This window comes from Pseudophryne corroboree, chromosome 4 (assembly GCF_028390025.1).
Source record: "Pseudophryne corroboree isolate aPseCor3 chromosome 4, aPseCor3.hap2, whole genome shotgun sequence".
In the NCBI taxonomy this organism is placed as follows: domain Eukaryota; kingdom Metazoa; phylum Chordata; class Amphibia; order Anura; family Myobatrachidae; genus Pseudophryne; species Pseudophryne corroboree.
In genome coordinates, this window is record NC_086447.1 from 932,714,461 (window position 1) to 932,736,313 (window position 21,853).

Below are 21,853 nucleotides of genomic sequence, written 5' to 3' on the forward strand. Positions count from 1 at the left end.
TTTTCTTTTTTTATTTACTAGTGTATTATTTTTTACATATGATGATTAAATATTGGATATGGGCTAATCAGCTTAACAGTGCCAGATAAAATGTGAATGTTGGCGAATCGGAAGTTCAGGTGTTCGCATGATACTCTCGCTGTTAGGATTGTATGCTTAGAAGATCCACTGTCTTTATAGAAAATGTTCATATCCTAACCCTGCACCATATATCATCTATAGAACACATAGTAAAGGATTGGGACACTGGGGGTCATTCCGAGTTGATCGCTAGCTGCATTCGTTCGCTGCGCAGCGATCAGGCAAAAAAAATGGCACTTCTGCGCATGCATATGCGGCGCAATGCGCACGCGCGTTGTACTATTACAACGGCCGATGTATTTTTACACAGGGTCTAGCGAAGCTTTTCAGTCACACTGCTGGCCGCAGAGTGATTGACAGGAAGGGGGCGTTTCTGGGTGTCAACTGACCGTTTTCAGGGAGTGTGCAGAAAAACGAAGACGTGCCAGGAAAAACGCAGGCGTGGCTGACCGAAAGCAGGGCGTGTTCGTGACGTCAAAACAGGAACTGAACAGTCTGAAGTGATCGCAAGCGCTGAGTAGGTTTTGAGCTACTCTGAAACTGCACAAAATTGTTTTGTAGCACTTCTGCTAAGCTAAAATACACTCCCAGTGGGAGGCGGCATAGCGTTTGCACAGCTGCTAAAAAATGCTAGTGAGCTATATACTCGGAATGACCACCTCTGCCAGGGTAAAAAAGTCCCTACAACACTGAAAGATCCTGTTGGCCGGCTACTTTCAGTGTGCGGAAGGGAATTTGGGGGTGGGGATTTGCACCCCCCTTCCCCCTTGTCTGTTGTTCGGCTACTAGAGGTCACAAGTTCCTAATGACTGGCCGCATTGCTATGAATTGTCAGCCACAAAATGTCTCCCATGTGTAGCTGGTGGGTACTTTTGGAATGTTATATTGAGATCTGTCTATTCATATTGAACATACCAAATACTCATTTATGAAGCATAAGCATACAGCAGCTTTACTACTCAGAAGTCATGTAGTATTACTGCACAGGAGTAGGGGGTGCACACAGGAGTGTAATGGGTGCACTCAAGAGTAGGGGGTGCTCACAAGAGTAGGGGGTGCACACAAGAGTAGGGGGTGCTCACAAGTGTAGGGAGTGCACACAAGAGTAGGGGGTGCTCACAAGTGTAGGGCGTAGGGGAAACACAAGAGTAGGGCATGCTCACAAGAGTAGGGCATGCATATAAGTGTAATGGGTACACTCAAGAGTAGAGCATACACACAAGTGTAATGATTGCACTGAAGAGTAGAGCGTGAACACGAGTAGGGTGTGCACACAAGAGTAGGGGGTGCTCACAAGTGTAGGGGGTACATAAGAGTAGGGGCTGCTCACAAGAGTAGGGGGTGCACACAAGCATAGGGGTGCACACAAGAGTAAGGCCTGCACACAAAAGTAGGGTGTGCACACAAGAGTAGGGCATGCACACAAGTGTAATGATTGCACTGAAGAGTATGGTGTGCACACAAGAGTAGGGCGTGCTCACAAGTGTAGGGGGTACACAAGACTAGTGGGTGCACACAAGAGTAAGGGCTGCCCACAAAAGTAGGCCGTGCATACAAGTGTAATGGGTGCACTCAAGAGTAGGGGGTGCTCACAAGTGTAGGGAGTAGGAGACACACACAAGAGTAGGGGGTGCTCAAAAGTGTAGGGAGTGCTCACAAGAGTAGGGGGTGCTCACAAGTGTAGGGGGTACATAAGAGTAGGGGCTGCTCACAAGAGTAGGGGGTGCACACAAGCATAGGGGTGCACACAAGAGTAAGGCCTGCACACAAAAGTAGGGTGTGCACACAAGAGTAGGGCATGCACACAAGTGTAATGATTGCACTGAAGAGTATGGTGTGCACACAAGAGTAGGGCGTGCTCACAAGTGTAGGGGGTACACAAGACTAGTGGGTGCACACAAGAGTAAGGGCTGCCCACAAAAGTAGGCCGTGCATACAAGTGTAATGGGTGCACTCAAGAGTAGGGGGTGCTCACAAGTGTAGGGAGTAGGAGACACACACAAGAGTAGGGGGTGCTCAAAAGTGTAGGGAGTGCTCACAAGAGTAGGGGATGCACACAAGTGTAGGGAGTAGGGGACACACACAAGAGTAGGGGGTGCTCAAAAGTGTAGGGAGTAGGGGACACACACAAGAGTAGGGGGTGCTCACAATCGTAGGGGGTGCACACAGGAGTAAGGGGCAACACAGGAGTAGGGTGTACACACAAGAGTAAGGGGCGCACACAGGAGTGGGGTATGCACACAAGAGTGGGGGGTGCACACAGGAGTGGGGTGTGCACACAGGAGTAGTGGTGCACACAGGAGTAGGAGGCGCACACAGGAATGGGTTGTGCACACATAAGTAGGGGGTGCACATAAGAATAGGGTTTGCACGCAAGAGTAGGGGGTACACACAGGAGTAGGCGGTGTACACAGGAGTGGGGTGTGCACACAAGTGTAGGGGAGTAAATACAAGAGTAGGGCAGTACACACTAGAGTATGGGGTGCACACTAGAGTATGGGACGCACAATAGAGTATGGAACGCACACTAGAGTAGGGGGTGCACATTAAAGTAGAGGATGCACACTAAAGTAAGGGATGCACACAAGAGTAGGGGGCGCACACAAGAGTAGGGGGCACACACAAGAGTAAGAGGGCACACACAAGAGTAGGTTGTGCACACTAGAGTAGGGGGCGCACACTAGAGTAGAGGGCGCACACTAGAGTAGGGGGCGCACACAAGAGTAGGGGTGCACACAAGAGTAGAGGGCGCACACTAGAGTAGGGGGCGCACACTAGAGTAGGGGGCGCACACTAGAGTAGGGGGTGCACACAAGAGTAGGGGGCGCACACTAGAGTAGAGGGTGCACAAAGAGTAGGGGGTGCACACAAGAGTAGGGGATGCACACAAGAGTAGGGGGCGCACACAAGAGTAGGGGGCGCACACAAGAGTAGGGGGCGCACACTAGAGTAGGGGGTGCACACAAGAGTAGAGGGCGCACACTAGAGTAGGGGGCGCACACTAGAGTAGGGGGCGCACACTAGAGTAGGGGGCGCACACTAGAGTAGGGGGCGCACACTAGAGTAGGGGGCGCACACTAGAGTAGGGGGCGCACACAAGAGTAGGGGATGCACACAAGAGTAGGGGGCGCACACAAGAGTAGGGGGTGCACACAAGAGTAGGGGATGCACACAAGAGTAGGGGGCGCACACTACAGTAGGGGGCGCACACTAGTGTAGAGGGTGCACAAAGAGTGTGGTCTAGTGGAGGCATTTCCCAGACATTCCTCTTAGATGGTGTACAGTATCTTTGCCCTTTCCAGGCTGGTGTAATGAACGCTCTGATGATAGCATGAGAACCTATCTTTATGGTTTTCATATATTTTTTCCATAAAGTGCTAAAGACTCTGGTTGTATCTGCTAATGCCTGGGGATGCTGAGCCTGGGGTCTTCCACAAAACCAGCACAGTGCTTTGCCAGGAACCTAATGCACCAGAGGGGCCAGGAAGCGATGCTAAGCACTGTTTGGCTGAAGGAGGGGGCCCGATACCCCTAGAACAGGGTAAAAGTCACCTACCTACACTCATCTGGCCTTGTACTGTACAGGTGGAACATATTTTCAGGCACGCTGACAGGGAGGGGGATTAAGTACACAATATAAAGGAGCCTGGGAGTGTAGGGGAGGTGTACCATAGGTAGGTACAGGATCCTCTTTTGGCCACATCCCCCAGCACCTGAGGTCAAATGTCAGGCTCAGTGTATATTCCGTACTTCTGTTTGATGCTGCAGTTGCGCCAGGTCCCATTTTTTGCTTCTTTTTTTGCTGAAAATGCATCTTAGTCACAACACGATATAGCTAGGACGCATGAGAAGACTGCGCTGATTAATTTGCTATGCACCACTTGTACATCGGTGTGCGACTGAGTCTCTGAATCTATATACAAAGTGCTACAATGTAGCAGCTGCAGCTCCGTATACACACACAATATACAAGTGCCACATGTTAAATTACTCAGCACAGTCTCCAGGTGCGTCCTAGACACATCGCATTGCGACTAAGACGCATTTCCAGCCCAAAAAAGACAGCTGACGCTAGCAGAGGTGCCGGAACCTAGCGTCTCACTCGCACCAAGCATCTTGCGCTGCGTGGCGTTAGATGTACTGTATGAGGACACATCTGTACTGTATGTATTCATTTCTTCTGTGTTATTGTGTATTCCATAGTGCTGTGTCACTGTACAGTCCATAAACTTATACAAATCTGGAGAATCTGTGTTTACAATTCATTAGATGTAATGAGTCACTATAATCACTAAGCAATGTTACTTATTAGACTTTATTTAGGGATTTAGGGAAAATGTTACATGATCATTGCTAAAGAACAAGAAGCTGTTACCAGCTTAGATACTAATAATGAGATACCGAGTAATAATGTGCAGACATTGACATGCTATAATAATGAGATGCTGATAACGAGATGCCGATAATGAGATGCTGATAATGAGATGCTGATAATGAGATGCTGAAAATGAGATACTGATAATGAGATGCTGAAAATGAGATGCTGAAAATGAGATACTGATAATGAGATACTGATAATGAGATACTGGTTATGAGATGCCGATAATGAGATGCGGATAATGAGATGCTGATAATGAGATACTGGTTATGAGATGCTGATAATGAGATGCTGGTTATGAGATGCCGATAATGAGATGCCGATAATGAGATGCCGATAATGAGATGCTGATAATGAGATGCTGAAAATGAGATACTGATAATGAGATACTGATAATAAGATGCTGAAAATGAGATGCTGAAAATGAGATACTGATAATGAGATACTGGTTATGAGATGCCGATAATGAGATGCCGATAATGAGATGCTGATAATGAGATACTGGTTATGAGATGCTGATAATGAGATGCTGATAATGAGATGCCGATAATGAGATGCCGATAATGAGATGCCGATAATGAGATACTGGTAATGAGATACTGATAATGAGATGCTGAAAATGTAATGCTGACAATGAGATACTGGTAATGAGATGCTGATAATGAGATGCTGATAATGAGATGCTGATAATTAAGATACTGGTAATGAGATACTGGTTATGAGATGCTGATAATGAGATGCTGATAATGAGTTGCTGATAATGAGATGCTGGTTATGAGATGCCGATAATGAGATGCTGATATTGAGATGCTGATAATGAGATGCTGAAAATGAGATGCTGAAAATGAGATACTGGTAATGAGATACTGATAGTGAGATACTGGTTATGAGATGCCGATAATGAGATGCTGATAATGAGATGCCGGTTATGAGATGCCGATAATGAGATGCTGATAATGAGATGCTGAAAATGAGATACTGGTAATGAGATACTGATAATGAGATACTGATAATGAGATACTGGTAATGAGATGCTGATAATGAGATACTGGTAATGAGATGCCGATAATGAGAAACTGGTTATGAGATGCCGATAATGAGATGCTGATAATGAGATGCTGGTTATGAGATGCCGGTAATGAGATACTGATAATGAGATGCTGATAATGAGATACTGGTAATGAGATGCTGATAATGAGAAACTGGTTATGAGATGCCGATAATGAGATGCTGATAATGAGATGCTGGTTATGAGATGCCGATAATGAGATGCTGATAATGAGATGCTGAAAATGAGATGCTGAAAATGAGATACTGGTAATGAGATACTGGTAATGAGATGCTGATAATGAGATGCTGATAATGAGAAACTGGTTATGAGATAACGATAATGAGATGCTGATAATGAGATGCTGGTTATGAGATGCTGGTAATGAGATACTGATAATGAGATGCTGATAATGAGATACTGGTAATGAGATGCTGATAATGAGAAACTGGTTATGAGATGCCGATAATGAGATGCTGATAATGAGATGCTGGTTATGAGATGCCGATAATGAGATGCTGATAATGAGATGCTGAAAATGAGATGCTGAAAATGAGATACTGGTAATGAGATACTGATAATGAGATACTGGTAATGAGATGCTGATAACGAAATGCCGATAATGAGATGCCGATAATGAGATGCCGATAATGAGATGCTGATAACCAGATGCCGATAATGAGATGCTGATAATGAGATGCCGATAATGAGAAACTGGTTATGAGATGCCGATAATGAGATGCTGGTTATGAGATGCTGATAATGAGATGCCGATAATGAGATGCTGATAATGAGAAACTGGTTATGAGATGCCGATAATGAGATGCTGGTTATGAATTGCCGATAATGAGATGCTGATAATGAGACGCTGAAAATGAGATGCTGGTTATGAGATGCCGATAATGAGATGCCGATAATGAGATACTGGTAATGAGATACTGGTAATGAGATGCTGATAATGAGATGCTGATAATGAGATGCTGATAATGAGATGCTGATAATGAGATGCTGATAATTAAGATACTGGTAATGAGATGCTGATAATGAGATACTGATAATGAGATACTGATAGTGAGATACTGGTAATGAGATGCTGATAATGAGATGCTGATAATGAGATGCTGGTTATGAGATGCCGATAATGAGATGCTGGTTATGAGATGCTGATAATGAGATGCCGATAATGAGATACTGGTAATGAGATGCTGATAATGAGATGCTGATAATGAGATGCTGGTTATGAGATGCTGGTTATGAGATGCTGGTTATGAGATGCCGATAATGAGATGCTGATAATGAGATGCTGATAATGAGATGCTGGTTATGAATTGCCGATAATGAGATGCTGATAATGAGATGCTGAAAATGAGATGCTGGTTATGAGATGCCGATAATGAGATGCCGATAATGAGATGCCGATAATGAGATGCTGATAATGAGATACTGGTAATGAGATACTGGTAATGAGATACTGGTAATGAGATACTGATAATGAGATGCTGAAAATGAGATGCTGAAAATGAGATACTGGTTATGAGATGCTGATAATGAGATGCTGGTTATGAGATGCCGATAATGAGATGCCGATAATGAGATGCCGATAATGAGATGCTGATAATGAGATGCTGAAAATGAGATACTGATAATGAGATACTGATAATGAGATGCTGAAAATGAGATGCTGAAAATGAGATACTGATAATGAGATACTGGTTATGAGATGCCGATAATGAGATGCCGATAATGAGATGCTGATAATGAGATACTGGTTATGAGATGCTGATAATGAGATGCTGATAATGAGATGCTGATAATGAGATGCCGATAATGAGATGCCGATAATGAGATGCCGATAATGAGATGCTGGTAATGAGATGCTGAAAATGTAATGCTGACAATGAGATACTGGTAATGAGATGCTGATAATGAGATGCTGATAATGAGATGCTGATAATTAAGATACTGGTAATGAGATACTGGTTATGAGATGCTGATAATGAGATGCTGATAATGAGTTGCTGATAATGAGATGCTGGTTATGAGATGCCGATGATGAGATGCTGATATTGAGATGCTGATAATGAGATGCTGAAAATGAGATGCTGAAAATGAGATACTGGTAATGAGATACTGATAGTGAGATACTGGTTATGAGATGCCGATAATGAGATGCTGATAATGAGATGCCGGTTATGAGATGCCGATAATGAGATGCTGATAATGAGATGCTGAAAATGAGATACTGGTAATGAGATACTGATAATGAGATACTGATAATGAGATACTGGTAATGAGATGCTGATAATGAGATACTGGTAATGAGATGCCGATAATGAGAAACTGGTTATGAGATGCCGATAATGAGATGCTGATAATGAGATGCTGGTTATGAGATGCCGGTAATGAGATACTGATAATGAGATGCTGATAATGAGATACTGGTAATGAGATGCTGATAATGAGAAACTGGTTATGAGATGCCGATAATGAGATGCTGATAATGAGATGCTGGTTATGAGATGCCGATAATGAGATGCTGATAATGAGATGCTGAAAATGAGATGCTGAAAATGAGATACTGGTAATGAGATACTGGTAATGAGATGCTGATAATGAGATGCTGATAATGAGAAACTGGTTATGAGATAACGATAATGAGATGCTGGTTATGAGATGCCGGTAATGAGATACTGATAATGAGATGCTGATAATGAGATACTGGTAATGAGATGCTGATAATGAGAAACTGGTTATGAGATGCCGATAATGAGATGCTGATAATGAGATGCTGGTTATGAGATGCCGATAATGAGATGCTGATAATGAGATGCTGAAAATGAGATGCTGAAAATGAGATACTGGTAATGAGATACTGATAATGAGATACTGGTAATGAGATGCTGATAACGAAATGCCGATAATGAGATGCCGATAATGAGATGCCGATAATGAGATGCTGATAACCAGATGCCGATAATGAGATGCTGATAATGAGATGCCGATAATGAGAAACTGGTTATGAGATGCCGATAATGAGATGCTGGTTATGAGATGCTGATAATGAGATGCCGATAATGAGATGCTGATAATGAGAAACTGGTTATGAGATGCCGATAATGAGATGCTGGTTATGAATTGCCGATAATGAGATGCTGATAATGAGACGCTGAAAATGAGATGCTGGTTATGAGATGCCGATAATGAGATGCCGATAATGAGATACTGGTAATGAGATACTGGTAATGAGATGCTGATAATGAGATGCTGATAATGAGATGCTGATAATGAGATGCTGATAATTAAGATACTGGTAATGAGATGCTGATAATGAGATACTGATATTGAGATACTGATAGTGAGATACTGGTAATGAGATGCTGATAATGAGATGCTGATAATGAGATGCTGGTTATGAGATGCCGATAATGAGATGCTGGTTATGAGATGCTGATAATGAGATGCCGATAATGAGATACTGGTAATGAGATGCTGATAATGAGATGCTGATAATGAGATGCTGGTTATGAGATGCTGGTTATGAGATGCTGGTTATGAGATGCCGATAATGAGATGCTGATAATGAGATGCTGATAATGAGATGCTGGTTATGAATTGCCGATAATGAGATGCTGATAATGAGACGCTGAAAATGAGATGCTGGTTATGAGATGCCGATAATGAGATGCCGATAATGAGATGCCGATAATGAGATGCTGATAATGAGATACTGGTAATGAGATACTGGTAATGAGATACTGATAATGAGATACTGATAATGAGATACTGGTAATGAGATGCTGATAATTAAGATACTGGTAATGAGATGCTGATAATGAGATACTGGTACTGAGATACTGGTAATGAGATACTGGTAATGAGATACTGATAATGAGATGTTGGTAATGAGATACTGGTAATGAGGTACTGGTAATGAGGTACTGATAATGAGATACTGGTAATGAGGTACTTATAAAGAGGAACTGATAATGAGATACTGATAATGAGATACTATATTCCTTCATATTGTGTTTTGTTTTAAAGTATGAGAAGAGCCAATGAGATAGCCAGTAATAATGAGATGCTGATGATAATGAGGTACTGATAATGAGATGCTGATAATAAGATGCCGATAATGAGATACTGATAATGAGATATCGGTAATGAGATACTGATAATGAGAGGCCGATAATGAGATACCGGTAATGAGATACTGATAATGAGATGCTGATAATGAGATGCTGATAATGAGATAATGATAATGAGGTACTGATAATGAGATGCTGATAAAGAGATAATGATAATGAGGTACTGATAATGAGATGCTGATAATGAGGTACTGATAATGATAATGAGGTACTGATAATGAGATGTTGATAATGAGGTACTGATAATGAGATGCTGATAATGAGATGCTGATAATGAGATGTTGGTAATGAGATACTGATAATGAGATACTGGTAATGAGATACTGGTAATGAGGTACTGGTAATGAGGTACTGATAATGAGGAACTGATAATGAGATACTATATTCCTTCATATTGCGTTTTGTTTTAAAGTGTGAGAAGAGCCAATGAGATAGCCAGCTATCCAAGCTACACTCACACTTCATATTTTTAGTATCCGTCCGTCTTATACATTGTTAACCCTCCATCTTCTTTATGTCTCTGTCCAGGGTTTGGGAACATCTCACCACGCACAAAGGGTGGAAAGATTTTCTGCATTATCTACGCTCTGCTTGGAATTCCTCTGTTTGGGTTCTTATTGGCTGGTGTTGGAGACCAACTGGGAACCATATTTGGCAAATGTATAGCGCGGGTGGAGGATACCTTTGTAGTAAGTATTTACTGTACGTCTTCTCTTAATTAATGAGCAGTTCTTGATCTGATGCCCCCTCTCGTGATCTCTATGAGAAACGTAGAAGCACAACAAAAATGGTTCCTTTTGTATAAGACATGGGTGACCACTCTGTCCCAGCAAGGGTGGCATACAGCGTGGTGGCAGCAAGGGTGGTATACAGGGTGGTGACAGTAAGGGTGGCATACAGGGTGGTGGCAGTAAGGGTGGTATACAGGGTGGTGGCAGCAAGGGTGGTGGCATACAGTGTGGTGGCAGTAAGGGTGGCATACAGGGTGGTGGCAGCAAGGGTGGTATACAGGGTGGTGGCAGCAAGGGTGGCATACAGTGTGGTGGCAGTAAGGGTGGTATACAGGGTGGTGGCAGCAAGGGTGGTATACAGGGTGGTGGCAGCAAGGGTGGTGGCATCAAGGGTGGTATACAGGGTGGTGGCAGTAAGCGTGGCATACAGGGTGGTGGCATCAAGGGTGGTATACAGGGTGGTGGCAGTAAGGGTGGTATACAGGGTGGTGGCAGAGGCTTTGGCACAGGAAGCGACTCTGATGACACACAAAGGGATGGTTGAGGTGTCAGAAATATGTGAAGAAAGGATTGTACCAGCGCTGGCTGTAAAGACTATTTCAAAATAGACGGTTTATTTAAATGTTAATCACAATTTATTACCTCTAATACACATAAAAATGAGTAATGTAGTTATGAAAAATTAAAACTGTGTATTGCCACCAATAAGAATAAAACATATCCACAAATATCCACCCGTATACTCCTATAAGCGATGCGAGGAGCTTGGCTAGGACATTTCTCTAGTACTGTATGCTCATAAAAGTCACTGGAGTTAGCAGCAAAGAGTTTACCAGGTGGACAGTACTAGTTACCCCTTCATGATGTCTCAGCTTTAGGAATAGTCCATTTGTTGCTGGAGTGATGATCTAGTGAAAAAGTGCTGCAGAGCAGTGTCCAAAGTGCTGCAGAGCAGTGTCCAAAGTGCAGTCAATGTCCAGAATACGCCAAGATTAAAAGACAGGAGTCCAGGTGGTTTATCTGGGATAAAACCAGCTAATGTAGCGGCTGTAGAGTGTACCTGTACTTTACTGTTGTATAAGAAACTGTCACACACACCGCACTATGGGGGGCATTCCGAGTTGATCGCTAGCTGCTTTCGTTCACTCTGCAGCAATGAGGCAAAAAAATGGCACTTCTGCGCATGAGTATGTGGCACAATGCGCATGCGCGTCGTACTATTGCAACGAACAATGTCGTTTCACACTAGGTCTAGCGAAGCTTTTCAGTCGCACTGCTGGCCGCAGAGTGATTGACATGAAGTGGGTGTTTCTGGGTGTCAACTGACCGTTTTCAGGGAGTGTTCGGAAAAATGCAGGCGTGCCAGGAAAAATGCAGGCGTGGCTGGGCGAACGCAGGGCGTGTTTGTGATGTCAAAACAGGAACTGAACAGTCTGAGGTGATCGCAAGCGCTGAGTAGGTCTGGAGCTGCTCTGAAACTTCCCAAAAATAAATTGTAGCCGCTCTGCGATCCTTTCGTTCGCACTTCTGCTAAACTAAAATACCCTCCCAGTGGGCGGCGGCACAGCGTGTGTACGGCTGCTAAAAACTGCTAGCAAGCGATCAACTTGGAATGACCACCCATGGGCCTAATTCAGACTGGATGGCTGCAGCAGCGATCGCAGTCTGAAGCCCTTTGGGCGCACTGCGCATGCGCACCCCGGGAGCCCAGTGAGATGCTAACAGCACTGCGTTGTCCGGACTGCACCCCGCCAACAGCATTTTTAACCCCGTTGGCAAGCCCCCTCCCACCCCGCAATCAGGCAGAGGTGGTTGCGGGGTGGGAGGAGGCGAGCCAATTGGGTTAGAACGCCGTTGGAGGGGCGCAGTCCAGACAATGCAGTGCTGTTAGCATCTCGCTGGGCTCCCAGGGGCAGGCCGCAGCTGCTGCAACCTGGTACTCGCCGAGTGCAAAAGCATGTGCAATGCTTTTACTCCCTTGCGAGGGGGTGTGTGTGTGTGTGGGGGGGGGGGGGGGGGGGAGTCGGGGGGTAGGCCTGACATGCGGAGCAGAATAGCCCTGTGCTGGGCGTCCCCCTGTATGTCAGGGAACTGATTGTACTGTAGATGTGCTGAATTTAACACATCTACGATCAGATCTGAATTACCCCTTATATACTGCATTATAGACTCCACCAGACGCCCTCGTTTACACATTTGTTGTGCAGGGTCTTGCACTTACAGTACAGTAGATGCAGTAGTAATTTGGGTTACTGCATGTTGCCATCTGTAACTGAGTACGTGATTGGCCGCCTGTCTTGACTTGCTGTAGTGTGTAGTGTCGTCTCCATGAAGTGCTGTTGTATACAGTACTGCAGTGGAGCACTAGCCACCCAGTGGTTAAGATGTGTATTGCACAGTGCGGACCCTCTCGCGTGTAAGCGCACCGACCCGCAGGTTTCTCATGCTGCGACTGAGAGTAACGTTATCAGGACACACCTGTAGCAGTACACAAAGAATACTTTCACATTAAATACGTACAGTTCAAAACACTTAACACTTGTTACATTCTCACCACAAATGGAAATTGTATCTTCACACAGAAATGGAACGTAAGTCAGACGAAAATCCGCATCATCTCAACCGTCATCTTCATCTTGTTTGGATGCATCCTGTTTGTCGCTATTCCGGCTGTCATCTTCCAACACATCGAGAACTGGCATACCCTAGATGCCTTCTACTTCGTGGTCATCACCTTAACAACCATCGGATTCGGGGACTACGTGGCAGGTAAGTCGTCAGTCTCATAACCCTGGAACATCTCACAATATCTGCTACTTGTGGCCATCTCTGGAGACTTACCATGAAAGGGACGGATTGGAGATGGGTGGGGGTGTTCTATTGGAAGCAATGGCCCTCATTCCGAGTTGTTCACTCGCTAGCAGATTTTAGCAGCATTGCACACGCTAGGCCGCCGCCCTCTGGGAGTGTATCTTAGCTTAGCAGAATTGCGAACGAAAGATTAGCAGAATTGCGAATAGAAAATTCTTAGCAGTTTCTGAGTAGCTCGAGACTTACTCCTACACTGCGATCAGTTCAGTCAGTTTTGTTCCTGGTTTGACGTCACAAACACGCCCTGCGTTCGGACAGCCACTCCCCCGTTTCTCCAGACACTCCTGCGTTTTATCCTGGTACGCCTGCGTTTTTCCGCACACTCCCAGAAAACGGTCAGTTTCCACCCAGAAACACCCACTTCCTGTCAATCACACTCCGATCACTTCAACGATGAAAATTCTTTGTTCGGTCGTGAGTAAATCTACTAAGTTTTGTGCTAAATTACTTAGCGCATGCGCACTGCGTACCATGCGCATGCGCATTTTTGCCTTAATCGCTCTGTTGCGAAAATCGGCAATGAGCGACCAACTCGGAATGACCCCCAATGTACAGTATGACCGGGTTCATGGCTGGGGAAGATGGAAATAAGCCGGGAACAGGGGGATCATTTGTGGCTCTCAGGGGTTGATGCATTTACTGTATAATTTGGGTGACAACTGTCAGATCTAGCTGATTGCTCGTTACTGGCCGCCTCTGCTGTAAGAAATTGAAAACAATTTAGATTTTTGATTGTTTGCAAGATTTTTCTACGGTATGAGAGAGGCCTTTGCTTCTGAAAAAAAATCCCGGTACTCACCTAAGCTGCTAGAGGTCCCGTGGCCAGGCTATAGGGGGTAATTCTGAGTTGATCGCAGCAGGATTTTTGTTAGCAGTTGGGCAAAACCATGTGCACTGCAGGGGGGGCAGATATAACATGTGCAGAGAGAGGTAGATTTGGGTGTGGTGAGTTCAATCTGCAATCTAAATTGCAGTGTAAAAATAAAGCAGCCAGTATTTACCCTGCACAGAAACACAATAACCCACCCAAATCTAACTCTCTTTGCAAATGTTACATCTGCCCCCACCTGCAGTGCACATGGTTTTGCCCAACTGCTAACAAAAATCTTGCTGCGATCAACTCAGAATTACCCCCATTGTCTCAATGGTCTATTTAGTAGCTGGAGTGGACTAGTCTGGTGACATCAAGTTCTAGGAGTGTTCTAATATACCAGTGATGACAGAAGAGGTTCCTGTTTCCTGCTGCGTTACTCTGTACCATTAGCACAACCACAAAAAGTAGTAAGCAGTATGTAATACAATGCCGAAGATGAAATGTGTATGTGACACAGTGTGCAGTGTGGGTGCGATATGCCCACAAGGGTCTCTCACATCTTCCCGTCATAAGCTGGCCACACTCGGTACCCTTACAGGGGGGACAGCAATATGACTGCCGCTGAAATTCTGCAAATACCCCCCTCCCTTTACATGATCTTTTTATGGGTGTAACGTGCCCCTTTTTGCATCTCACTCATGGCCAGATTAAGGGGAATTGGAGGGGGGGGGGGGGGAGGGCAGGGGATACTGCACCCTGGCCCCCGTATGTCAGGAAGCCCCCCTGGGCAGAGCACACTCACATCACTAGCTCTCCCTCTTGTGCAGCAGCAGCACCAGGCTGCCAAAATGTGAGGACAGTATGTAGCGCAGGCAGGGACACAAGTGTATCAAGTTTCATGACCTAATGATGGAGCTTCCTGACCAGAGGAGAGATAGGAGAGGGGAGAGAGTTGTAAGTGACCCAGGGATCCCATCTTCTCCCCCTCACCTGTGTTTAAATACCTTTCTTATTCTTATTCCCCTGGTCAGCCTACTCTTAAGTGCCCCCCCACACACACACAAATGAACATGGGAGAGGCAGCGTAGGGAATGACAGGGATAATCTTAGATGTAATTTACTATTTTTATGGCATGATGCTCAAATTTATGGGAGAAAAGACTTAATGCGGGAAAGCTCCCAAGTTCCAGGCATTCCAGGTAATACAGGTTGAGTATCCCATATCCAAATATTCCGAAATACGGACTTTTTTGAGTGAGAGTGAGATAGTAAAATCTTTGTTTTTTGATGGCCAAATGTACACAAACTTTGTTTAATACACAAAGTTATTAAAAATATTGTATTAAATGACCTTCAGGCTGTGTGTATAAGGTGTATATGAAACATAAATGAATTGTGTGAATGTAGACACACTTTGTTTAATGCACAAAGTTATAAAAAATATTGTCTAAAATGACCTTCAGGCTGTGTGTATAAGGTGTATATGTAACATAAATGGATTCTGTGCTTAGACTTAGGTCCCATCACCATGATATCTCATTATGGTATGCAATTATTCCAAAATACGGAAAAATCCCATATCCAAAATACCTCTGGTCCCAAGCATTTTGGATAAGGGATACTCAACCTGTAATAAGTCCCATGCTAATCTTGCTCCATTCACCATTATGTTTTCATGTTAGTCCTCACTTCCCTGCTCAGTTGGTTGTTCACTATCTTCATCTTGCAGGTGGCTCGGACATTGAGTACCTTGACTTGTATAAGCCTGTCGTGTGGTTTTGGATCTTGGTGGGTCTGGCGTATTTTGCTGCTGTGCTCAGCATGATTGGAGACTGGCTAAGAGTTCTCTCCAAAAAGACAAAGGAGGAGGTAAGTGGACGCTGGAGCGCGGTCACCGCAGTGTGTGACAACGTATTGGCTGGTCCTGCTCAAACTGATGCTGGTTCATCATTGTAAGAGTTTCTGACTGCAAATATTCGGAGGCTTTGTCGGGAACTTGATAGTAAGATATAGTATCAAATGCACAATGTATCAGATGCACAATGTGTAAGATGCACAGTGTATCAGATGCACAATGTATCAGATGCACAATGTACCGGACACACAATGTACCAGATGCACAATGTATCAGATGCATAGTGTGTCAGATACACAGTGTGTCAGATGCACAATGGGCCTAGTTCAGACCTGATCGCTCGCTAGCTATTTTTTGCAGCGCTGTGAACAGATAGTCGCCGCCTATAGGGGAGTGTATTTTAGCTTTGCAAGTGTGCGATCGCATGTGCAGCCGAGCGGTACAAAAAAGTTTTGTGCAGTTTCTGAGTTGCCCAGGACTTACTCAGCCACTGTGATCACATCAGCCTGTTCGGGGCCGGAATTGGCGTCAGACAACCGCCCTGCAAACGCTTGGACACGCCTGCGTTTTTCCAACCACTCCCAGAAAATGGTCAGTTGACACCCACAAACGCCCTCTTCCTGTCACTCTCCTTGCGATCGGCTGTGCGAATGGATTCTTTGTTAAATCCATCACTCAGCAACGGTCCGTTTTGTAGCCGTACGACGCGCCTGCACATTGCGGTGTATACACATGCGCAGTTCTGACTTGATCGCAGCACAGCGAAAAAACCTAGCGTGCGATCAGGTCTGAATGACCCGCAATGTGTCAGCTGCACAATGTATAGGATGCACAATGTAATGAAAGCACAATGTACCGGACGCAAAATGTACCAGATGCACAATGTACCGGACGCAAAATGTACCAGATGCACAATGTACCGGACGCAAAATGTACCAGATGCACAATGTACCGGACGCAAAATGTACCAGATGCACAATGTACCGGACGCAAAATGTACCAGATACACAATGTATCAGATGCACAATGTACCGGACGCAAAATGTACCAGATGCACAATGTACCGGACGCAAAATGTACCAGATACACAATGTACCAGATGCACAATGTACCGGACGCACAATGTACCAGATACACAATGTATCAGATGCACAATGTAAGAGATGCACAGTGTATCAGATGCACAATGTCTAGGGTGCACAATGTACTGGATGCACAATATATCAGATGCACAATGATAGATATGCACAATGTAGCAGATGCACAATGTATCATATGCACAATGATACATATGCACAATGTAGCAGATGCACAATGTATCAGATGCACAATGATAGATATGCACAATGTAGCAGATGCACAATGATAGATATGCACAATGTAGCAGATGCACAATGTAAGAGATGCACAATGTATAAGGTGCACAATGTACCGGACGCACAATGTATCAAATGCACAATGTAGCAGATGCACAATGTATCAGACGCACAGTGTACCAAATGCACAATGTATCAGACGCACAGTGTACCAAATGCACAATGTATCAGATGCACAGAGTATCAGATGCACAGTGTACCAGTTGCACAGTGTATCAGACGCACAGTGTACCAAATGCACAATGTACAGATGCACAGTGTATCAGATGCACAATATATCAGATGCACATTGTACCAGATGCATAATGTACCGGATGTACAATGTATCAGATGCACAGTGTATCAGATGCACAATATATCAGATGCACAATGTACCAGATGCACAATGTTCCAGATGTACAATGTACCAAATGCACAATGTACCAGATGTACAATGTATCAGATGCACAATGTATCAGTTGCACAGTGTATCAGATGCACAATGTACCAGATGCACAATGTATCAGATGCACAGTGTACCAAATGCACAATGTATCCGATGCACAATGTACCAGATTCACAATGTATCAGATGCGCAATGTATCAGTTGCAAAGTGTATCAGATGCACGGTGTATCAGATGCACAGTGTATCAGATACACAATGTACCAGATGCACAGTGTACCAAATGCACAATGTACCAGGGATGTGCAGTGAGCCTCATCTGCTTCACCCCACCGCACATCACTGCAGTGTACCAAATGCACAATGTACCAAATGCACAATGTACCAGATGCACAATGTACCAGATGCAAAATGTATCAGATGCACAATGTACCAGATACACAATGTATCAGATGCACAATGTATCAGATGCACAATGTATCAAATGCACAATGTATCAGATGCACAATGTACCAGATGCACAATGTACCAGATGCACAATGTACCAGATGCACAATGTATCAGATGCACAATGTACCAGATGCACAATGTACCAGATGCACAATGTATCAGATGCACAATGTATCAGATGCACAATGTACCAGATACACAATGTATCAGATGCGCAATGTATCAGATGCACAGTGTATCAGATGCACAATATATCAGATGCACAATGTATCAGATGCACAATGTACCAGATGCAAAATGTATCAGATGCACAATGTACCAGATGCACAATGTACCAGATGCACAATGTATCAGATGCACAATGTACCAGATGCACAATGTACCAGGTGCAAAATGTATCAGATGCACAGTGTACCAGATACACAATGTACCAGATGCACAATGTACCAGATGCACAATGTATCAGATGCACAATGTACCAGATGCACAATGTACCAAATGCACAATGTACCAGATGCAAAATGTATCAGATGCACAGTGTACCAGATACACAATGTACCAGATGCACAATGTACCAGATACACAATGTACCAGATGCACAATGTACCAGATACACAATGTACCAGATGCACAATGTACCAGATGCACAATGTATCAGATGCACAATGTACCAGATGCACAATGTACCAAATGCACAATGTACCAGATGCAAAATGTATCAGATGCACAGTGTACCAGATACACAATGTACCAGATGCACAATGTACCAGATGCACAATGTACCAGATGCACAATGTACCAGATGCACAATGTACCAGATGCACAATGTACCAGATACACAATGTACCAGATGCACAATGTATCAGTTGCACAGTGTATCAGATGCACAATGTATCAAATGCACAATGTACCAGATGCACAGTGTACCAGATGCACAATGTACCAGATGCACAATGTACCAGATGCACAGTGTATCAGATGCACAGTGTACCAGATACACAATGTACCAGATACACAATGTCCCAGATGCACAGTGTACCAGATACACAATGTACCAGATACACAATGTCCCAGATGCACAGTGTACCAGATGCACAATGTATCAGATGCACAATGTATCAGATGCACAGTGTACCAGATACACAATGTACCAGATACACAATGTACCAGATGCACAATGTACCAGATGCACAGTGTACCAGATGCACAATGTACCAGATGCACAATGTATCAGATGCACAGTGTACCAGATACACAATGTACCAGATACACAATGTCCCAGATGCACAGTGTACCAGATGCACAATGTATCAGATGCACAATGTATCAGATGCACAATGTACCAGATACACAATGTACCAGATACACAATGTCCCAGATGCACAGTGTACCAGATGCACAATGTATCAGATGCACAATGTATCAGATACACAATATACCAGATGCACAATGTACCAGATGCACAGTGTACCAGATGCACAATGTACCAGATGCACAATGTATCAGATGCACAGTGTACCAGATACACAATGTACCAGATACACAATGTCCCAGATGCACAGTGTACCAGATGCACAATGTATCAGATGCACAATGTATCAGATGCACAGTGTACCAGATACACAATGTACCAGATACACAATGTCCCAGATGCACAGTGTACCAGATGCACAATGTATCAGATGCACAATGTATCAGATGCACAGTGTACCAGATACACAATGTACCAGATACACAATGTACCAGATGCACAATGTACCAGATGCACAGTGTACCAGATGCACAATGTACCAGATGCACAATGTATCAGATGCACAGTGTACCAGATGCACAATGTACCAGATGCACAATGTATCAGATGCACAGTGTACTGTACCAGATACACAATGTACCAGATACACAATGTCCCAGATGCACAGTGTACCAGATGCACAATGTATCAGATGCACAATGTATCAGATGCACAGTGTACCAGATACACAATGTACCAGATACACAATGTCCCAGATGCACAGTGTACCAGATACACAATGTACCAGATACACAATGTACCAGATGCACAATGTACCAGATGCACAATGTACCAGATACACAATGTACCAGATGCACAATGTACCAGATGCACAATGTACCAGATGCACAATGTACCAGATACACAATGTACCAGATACACAATGTACCAGATACACAATGTAAAGCCTTTTTACATTTGGAATCATTTAAATATTTCCCTAGAAAGAAAACAAAATATTGTTGTTTGTACAAAGTACCTCCCATCCCGATTCCTGGCTCTGGTCACATAGGGCAGAAGAAGGGAGTGGAATCCATTGTGGGCCTGTTACAGAGATAGTTTCACACCAAATCCTGACCACGCCCTCTTCCTGAACAGTACAGTTACCTTTCTGATGTACCAGCTTATTAAAGAAGGGGCAGGCACTATGCACACAACATTTATGTCAGTTGTGACAGACAAGTGTATGGTGCGATTGTCTTCAGTCCCACTTTCATTTCCTGCTAAACTACTATTAGCGTATTTCTGTGGGATCATTTATATAACTGTTCCTCTTAGTGTTTGTATATGGTATATTAGCTGATAGTTTGTCTCAGTTTATATTTGATTCATATATTATTTCCTAGTTTTTAAATGTCACCATATGTAGGTTACTAGCTGTCAGCCCTTCATGCGTGTGGAACTGATGCTTCGTTCAGTAGGGACCTGGATGATTTTATGTGCTCCATTTAAATTTGTAAGACGACTTCAGTTCATCTCTATGGACACGTTAGCTGCTCCTGCCCAGCCCGCAGTGACTGTATACCTGTATACATGGTTATATCCAGTTCCCAGGGAGTAAAGAAATGGGACAGGAATTCAGAGGTCTCATGTTCCTGTACTGTGTGCTGATAAATGACACGAATGGCTGAGCAGGGAACTGCGAGGTATGAAGATTAGCATAGTGCATACATGGTTCCGCTCAGCTGGGTTACTTTACAGAAGCTGGGATTAAAATGTTCCATATAATCAGTATAGTATTAGGTCGTAAACTAGACACCAAAATAATAATAGGACAATCTGTGCAGCCTAAACACAAATCAAAGGTCAAATTTAAACCACAAAATCAAATTGTGTTTTTGCAATTTCGCAATAAAATTTGCAAATCATTTTTTAAAAAGATTAACTGAAGTAACGCTCTGCAGACACCTGGGGGTACCAGCAAAGCGTTATATGATATTTCTGGGAGCAGGAGGTGACTGGCTGAAAGTTGCACATTTTCTATAGCAAGTGTTACTGTGTGTTTGTGCTTGTTAACCTGCCAAAGCATTGTATATGTCTACATATTGGGGGTCATTCCGAGATGATCGTAGCTGTACTAAATTTAGTACAGCTACGATCATTCACACTAACATGCGGGGGGACGCCCAGCACAGGGCTATCCTGCCCCGCATGTCAGTGCAAAAGCATCTCACTGGTGCGATCACCTCTGCCTGATCGACAGGCAGAGGTGGTCGTGGGCGTGTCAGCGGCATTGGTGAGGCGTGGTCCGGACAACGCAGGCGTGTCTGAACCGTTGCTGGGATGGGCCGAGGCGGCTGCATGACGCCGCTGCAACAAAAAACATGGCGGGCAGCTAGGCTGCGTAGGCAACGAGCTACTTGGCAGGTACGAAAGCATCGCCGCCGTGCTATGCTTTCGTGCCAATGTGGGGGGGGGGGGGGGGTGTAG

The 21,853-nt window shown here is 44.1% G+C and overlaps 1 protein-coding gene across 2 annotated transcripts in view; it reads left to right on the top strand.

Moving 5' to 3' along the window:
* The window catches only part of KCNK2 (potassium two pore domain channel subfamily K member 2), a 216,229-nt gene that overhangs the window by 162,569 nt on the left and 31,807 nt on the right, over positions 1 to 21,853 (top strand). For both annotated transcript variants that reach the window (XM_063919096.1, XM_063919097.1), the window contains exons 4-6: positions 10,181 to 10,341; positions 12,966 to 13,152; positions 15,798 to 15,937. In XM_063919096.1, coding sequence (XP_063775166.1) covers positions 10,181 to 10,341; positions 12,966 to 13,152; positions 15,798 to 15,937 — 488 coding nt within the window. The remainder of the gene's footprint in view (positions 1 to 10,180; positions 10,342 to 12,965; positions 13,153 to 15,797; positions 15,938 to 21,853) is intronic.